Source organism: Hemiscyllium ocellatum, chromosome 48 (assembly GCF_020745735.1).
Source record: "Hemiscyllium ocellatum isolate sHemOce1 chromosome 48, sHemOce1.pat.X.cur, whole genome shotgun sequence".
Classification (NCBI taxonomy): Eukaryota; Metazoa; Chordata; class Chondrichthyes; order Orectolobiformes; family Hemiscylliidae; genus Hemiscyllium; species Hemiscyllium ocellatum.
Window position 1 is genome coordinate 16,256,128 of NC_083448.1, and position 6,911 is coordinate 16,263,038.

The 6,911-nt window shown below is 43.5% G+C and overlaps 1 protein-coding gene across 1 annotated transcript; it reads left to right on the forward strand.

The window, feature by feature from the left end:
- Positions 1 to 307: 307 nt before the first annotated feature.
- On the forward strand, positions 308 to 5,456 carry LOC132837062 (pituitary homeobox 3-like). Its single transcript, XM_060856744.1, has 3 exons — positions 308 to 652; positions 2,741 to 2,949; positions 3,995 to 5,456. The coding sequence occupies exons 1-3, from the start codon at positions 550 to 552 to the stop codon at positions 4,529 to 4,531; spliced, it is 849 nt and encodes a 282-aa protein (XP_060712727.1). The 5' UTR covers positions 308 to 549; the 3' UTR covers positions 4,532 to 5,456.
- Positions 5,457 to 6,911: the final 1,455 nt, after the last annotated feature.

Here is a 6,911-nt window from a genome sequence, read left to right on the forward strand (position 1 = left end):
AAGCATTCAGGTATTTGTGTGGGAGAGAGCTACTGTTGGGGCTGTTGGGACATTCAGCTTCCGAGAGCCGCTCCGACAGCTGCTTACCGGCTTGGCTACAAAGCGTCACCCATCAATCATTTCTGGCAGATTATGGAGCCAATCGACGATTTCGCTGCCCGGCAGCTCGGTGGCTAACTACCTGAAATCACCAATCGACACGCTGGTTGGGATACATAGGCGGGATTTCCTCTGCTTACTTCCCTGGCTTCTACCTCCTCTACACCCCCAACCCCCACTTATCCAGCTCGCTTTATTCCGGACTCGACTACTGTCTGTCCAAATGGACAGCAAAAAGAAACAGACGTCCCATCGAACCGGCCAGGAAAAAGTCTAGTCTTTGGAATTAGCAACTGAGAGCAAGAGGACCTGAGGTTTCAAGCAGAATAGGAAGTTGGAGTCAAGAAAAGAAAAATATTGTCTGTTCAAAAAGAAATCCGCATGGACCATTTGAAGTTTGATTTTTGATCGGAATCTTTGCCCCTGGTTGAAACTGGTGCGGGGACAGCAATGGCAGCGACGTCTCTGAAGTCTTTGCAAAACTCATCATCTGGAAATCATAGTACTTTCGGGATCAGGCATTTAGCCGGGACGCCGAACAGTGAGAGTGGAGGTAAGATTGGGGAGAGGCTTAGCAAGTGCCCAAGTTTCAACTGTCATTTTGCCAAATTGCCTGAATTATTTCAAACGCTGAATTCCTTGTTTGAAATTCCACAATGATACCGACGCCATTAGAAACTGTTGACACAGTGCTTCGGAATCCATTGACTCGGCTGCTCCCCTTCTGCAGCTTCTCCGAACTTGAACGAACGAATTCATTTGCAAAATATATATTCTGAATTAACCTGAGTCGTGAAATTAATTGTTGGTTGGACGGGAGGGGGTGGTGGTTGGGGCGGAAGCGGGGACGACGGGGTCGCTGTTTGGAGTTAATTCCTTTTGGTTTGGGGGCCAACAATATTTACACATGCGGGAAGTACTGCACATTTAAATCCCAAGTTGTAAACTCTGTTCATTCACCAGAAACATAAAGTTGGCACACCCACGAAATAGCCATTTAAACAACGGGGAACTGCACTCCGGGGCAGTTCCGCAATTATTTTGCACTTAATTTGAATGATTTTCACAACAAACACATCAGAAACACACGCTGGTCACAATCAGGGTAATCCTGTCTATCAATAACTTGCTGTGATTTCAATATACTACATCTTGTGAGAATGAATTAAGCCCGAGTCACAAGATACAACCATAATCTTAGTTTAAAGATATGAATTCAAATCTCGAGATAATTAAAAGCTGCGGCCACATTAACGTCAACCTTTGGCACAAGTTCTGGCTCCAGTTAGAATATACTAACCCTGGCTGTGCATTGTTTAAAAACACAGTCGAAACACATTCGAAAATTATGGGAAGTGCCAGAGTGACAAAATAACATTTTACAAGGCACACGAACAGTATTTGTTTTTCAAACTGGCGCCGGCGTGTAGATGAGATAAATTGCCAACCATGTCATTTCGGTACGGGCTCCTCACCGATCTGATCATGTCAACTCCCGATACTCATGGCGATACAACCTGACAATGCCGCCACGCGAACGTTGCAATACTTCCGATACAATGATTAACCTCAATAACTTTAACTCTAAAGTAATACACACTCGTGCTCGCCCTTCCAAAGCGTCCAGGTGACAAAATCAGGGAGAATTTTCAGTGTGCAAGAAGTGGAGGCAGACATTATAAGTAACACTTCTCGTATTCAGGTAATTTGAAGAGACGGACCGGAGTTTATACATTGCAGCAGTCTTAACATAAATATAAATATTTGAATTAATAAGTTAGACTGATAATGCCAAATTACCCCTTCCAAATTACCAAACATGAAACGGCTTTCATCAACAAGATACCACTTTTGAAAAACCATGCATTTAAAAAAAACAATATTTTACTCTTGGTTTTACTCAGTGTCCTTTGCTATGGATTGCTAGATGTTGAGAAGGTACGGGGGTTATTTTTCAGAAACAGAGCAGACCATACTCTGGGTTCATTGCAAGATTTGCAAATATATGTAAAAGAAAGAGAGAGGGGAAATGTAAAACATTACACGTTTTCCAAATCGAAATATTCTCGGGTAGCGGCCTCGGAAATGCCACCAGTGTCGATTATTCTGTGATTATCAACAAAAAAAAGTGTTTCTGTGTTATTTTTAACCTTTTAAGAAAATATACGCCAGAAGATCGGTCGAAGTTTACAAAACATTTATTTCTTTTGTGTGCTGATCCATGTTACCGTTTGCCACCAAAGGTGAGCAAATCATTAGTCCCAATATCAAAAATCTGTGCAGCAATGGCGACGTCCTTTAAATGTATTTGTTGAAACGAAGGTTGTAATCTGATCACAAATTGCATGTCTAATACAGTGTTTAATACTTAATAAACGAGTTGTCTGCAAATATCGAGGGAAAAAATGTAGAAGCGAGTTTCCAACCTTGTAGACAATGATTTTTTTTCTCTAAAAAATCAAATATCAGTGACGAGGTAAAATTGTAGGCCTTGAACAGGTTGGAAGAAGGTGAAAGATATGTCCCAGTCAGTGATAATTTCGCCCTTGTTCTGGCCTGAGGAAGTTTGTGTCGCGGCGCAGTGAGGAAGGGACAGTAATTTCTTATTCCGTCTGTTGTGTTGCTTACCCCACCCCGGCAGGAGAGAGCGAGCAGCTTCGGCGATGTAAGTCCGACGACTCGGGTTCTGAAGACAGTTCGGCTAAAAAGAAACAGAGGAGGCAGAGGACTCACTTTACCAGCCAACAGCTGCAGGAACTGGAGGCGACTTTCCAGAGGAACCGCTACCCAGACATGTCCACCCGGGAAGAAATAGCAGTGTGGACAAACCTCACCGAGGCCAGGATCAGGGTAAATATTGCAGGTCGGCGAGAGAAAGAAAACGTTCCAATGTTAACAGCACATTAATTTTTCGACCCCCAAATGAATAGTACCGGCGCAAATGCGAAGCTGTTTCGAATTTAAGATTTTAAATCTCCCCTACTTAACAGCGAGATTTTTTTTAGCTTCGCATCTTGAATGGATAAAATTGTTTTCAAAACAAGGTAACTTTACTCGAATAAAAGTAAATGCGTTTTGGCAGGAATTTCCAACACAAGTGAGCAGCTAGGTAGTAACGGCAACAACCATTTCAGGGACCAGTGTTGTAAAATACAGTCAGTTAAGATCGGATAGTTCAGGGGAGCTCGGACTCAAGTACTCAGATCTCATTCCCGCGAAGTGTGTATTTATCTCACTCAGAGGCATTCGGGGGTGGGGATGTCTGGACGCCTTGAATTGCAGATTTGTATCGAAGCCGATATCAGGTTCACCTCTAGTTTTCTTCCACTAGTTGAACAAACCCGTTCAGTCAGCGAAAGGACATAAGATGGTTCCGACAATCGGAAAGGTGGAACTGCTCGGGCACAATCAGCCCGGTGTATATTCAGGACATGCTGATATGCGGGTTTGCATGTATCTTCGGCCGCATACACAAGTACAATTGCACATTTTCCCACAGAGCATGCAGGACGAGAGGAATCTGAACGAGTATGAGCACAAATTGTTGAAGGTCGAGGAAAAGGGTTGACGAGACATATGGGCTCCTTCAGGCTTTATTAAATGTTATTGCTTGTGTTTGTGTTGGAACACTCACTCGTTTTTATAGAGTGTGTTTTGAGTTATTGTGTCACAAGTTAGGTTATAAGTATATTAGGCAGCAAACCGTCAATCGGAATCCCGCTGCCTACATTATAGAGAAAAAAACAAGTTTGGTTTCTCAGATTTGATGCTACCAATTTGTTTTATACATATATATATATATATGTAAAAAGAACCGAAATCTTGCATTCCATCTTCTCGTCATCCAATACTTGTCAGCTAAGAATTAAACTGTTGTACTTTTCGGTTTGGTTAGGTATGGTTCAAAAATCGCAGGGCGAAATGGAGGAAACGGGAACGCCACCAGCAAGCAGAACTCTGCAAGGGAGGTTTTGGAGCGCCCTTCAATGGGCTTGTGCAGCCCTATGAGGACGTGTACTCCGGCTATTCGTACAATAACTGGGCCACCAAAGGACTCGCCACCACCCCGATTTCGGCCAAGAGCTTCTCTTTCTTCAATTCCATGAACGTCAACTCTCTATCGTCGCAAAGCATGTTCTCCACGCCCAGCTCACTGCCTTCAATGACTATGGTCCCTTCCGCTTTACCGGGCTCAAGCTTAAATAATTTGAACAGCCTGGGCAGCCCTTCGCTGAATTCGGCGGTGTCTGCCACTCCCTGCCCTTACGGGTCTAGCTCCAACCCGTACGTGTACCGGGATAACTGCAACACCAGCTTGGCCAGCCTCAGACTTAGAGCCAAGCATCACTCTTCTACCTTCAGCTACGGGCCCATGCAGAATCCTGCTTCCAATCTCAGTCCCTGTCAATATGCGGTGGATCGGCCGGTATAAAATGGACTTGATATTGTACACCGTCGCTTGAAGGCGAACAAGTTGCGAAGGAGTGTGGGGCGGGTGGTGGAGGAGGAATGCCGACTCCAACACACAATAGTTTTGAGAGTCGCTCTCTCCCCTTCAGTTTATTAAGACCAAAAGTTTCAGCGACTCGCTGCAAAATGTATCTCTAGAGCGAAAGCACGCTTAGCACTTCTAACATATACCACTGAACAAGGTTCTTTACAATCAATCCGTGTGCACTTCGGCTCGTGCAGAAGTAATCTTTGAATTGCCCAAATATGGTGAGGAAATGAGAATGAGTGGTTAAAAATCCGAATCAAATTTTTTTTTCCCAGAAAAATAAATTCTGCACAACTTTTAAATTGGCAGATGCTTCAAACAGAATGTTCAAAATATAGTTTTACGTGGCTTCTTTTCGAATTTGGCAAATAGAACTCGGTATAAGCGTTAATGAGTTAAAGCAGACGGAGGGTGGGTGGAGGGGGCTGTTTCTTGCTGGGTGGCATATTTGCCTGCGAGAAATCCTTCACAGATTCTCGCAAAGGCGAGGACAGTTCCCACTCTCTTCTCCCACCCACCATCCAAGCCCGCCACCTCCTCTCCCACCCTGATCAGGTTTTCCATCTGGGAGGGCAGATTCAGAAATGATCATTTAGAAAATGGCCAACTTGCCGGTTTCAGATCATGTCCCTCCGCATAACCACAACAGCCACAAGTATATCACTCTGAAGTGATTGGCGCCTTTGGTCCAGGCCATCAACCAAAATGTCTTTTTTTGCCTTGAGAAAGGGTCAGTGGAAATGATTTTTTTTTGTGGGGGGGGTCTTTCAGTATTGATAGTTTGGAATATATTTTAAAAAATGAATAATCTTGTAGTGTTCGATTGTTTCCCTATAAATAGGACAGTACGAAAATGAAACGGAGTCTTCTTTTCTTTAAGTTACGATTTGGAGATGCCGGTGTTCGGCTGAGGTGTACTAAGTTAATTTTTTTTAACTTTCTTTAAGTTACGTTTGTACACTTTCCTTTAATCGGGATCGTCTTGCTTTTGGAAAGTTTATACCTTGGTTGTGCTATTTATACGAGTTTACCTGAGCTCTATATCACGAGTATGCTTGTTGATGAGAGGATTCCCCTCTTATTAAACCAAGAGAGACGCAGAAGAGCAGCAAATGCCGTTTCCTCGCCCCATGAGATTGGGCGGTTCATGGGTCAATGCACAACTGATCAGTAACGGAAGGATTTGCGCCAAGGTTCGAGTGGTTTGCGGTTTGTTGATATTGAACAGGCAGTACCAAATGAAGATTTGTTTCTCTGACTTTTGCCCAATGGAAAACGAACTGGCAGAGAGATTGGGGTCCATGTAAATATTAATTCGAGACAACGTAGAGATCAGTCAAGAGTGTCGTCGCTGCATTCCAGCACCTCTCCGCTCCCCCCGGCACCGCCACCCCCATGAAATGTTTTCAAAGAAGGTTTTGGGATGGTCAAATCGGGCCAGTTTTGTTTAAAGGTTGCTGCTTTGCTTGTTCTTGCCGCGTCTGCAGATAGGGAGGATGAGACAGTGGAAAGATGCAGGGAGCTCTGTGAGGACAGGTCTGAATCAAAGAGGGGCATGTGAACTCAACTAGCAGCGGCATGTGTATCTCCCCTGGGCAGGCAGGGCTCCTCTCAAAAGTAGGAAACAGGGGACAAGTTCAAAGTTCCTGCGGGGCTGGTGGATAACCACCTCGATTTATTTTAGCCTCAAATCAGATTAAGTATTAAGAAACATTTTTTAAGTTAAAACGACGACTTCGGCTGCACCCATATCGTGTCAGAAGACACCAACACTAACTTTTTTTTGCTGCCGTGTATTTTTAACTCTTTCAAACGCCAAAATAAATGGATGGCAGGTCCGCTTTACGGTGGGATCACTTTATGAGATTTCCGCTGACTGATTGATAAGTACATCACGGTTCTGAGAGATTTACTGCTCGAAATTATTTCCATTTAGAGCTTAGACTTTTAATTTTAAAAATTCTGTGAATACACCACAAAAAGGCCTAGTAGGATTATTCAACAAATGAACTGCATTAAATACGTATTCTGGTCAAATCAATCTCTCCCTCTCCCGTTTCTCACACCCCACTACCAATGCCAACATAAATCCTCTGTCTGAAATTATTAGTTCGCTTGAATTGTTGAAATCGCTTAACGTCTGCGAAGAAGCAGAGAGATAACAATTCCTTCCAAACTATGGTCCGAGAAAGACAGCAGGAATGGAGAGTTTGATATTCAATTGTCGGAGTCCCCAGTAACATCTGAGAGACGAGATGTTTAAATATATTTTTAAGAGAGAATCATTTCATTTGAAATTCAGACACAGTTTATT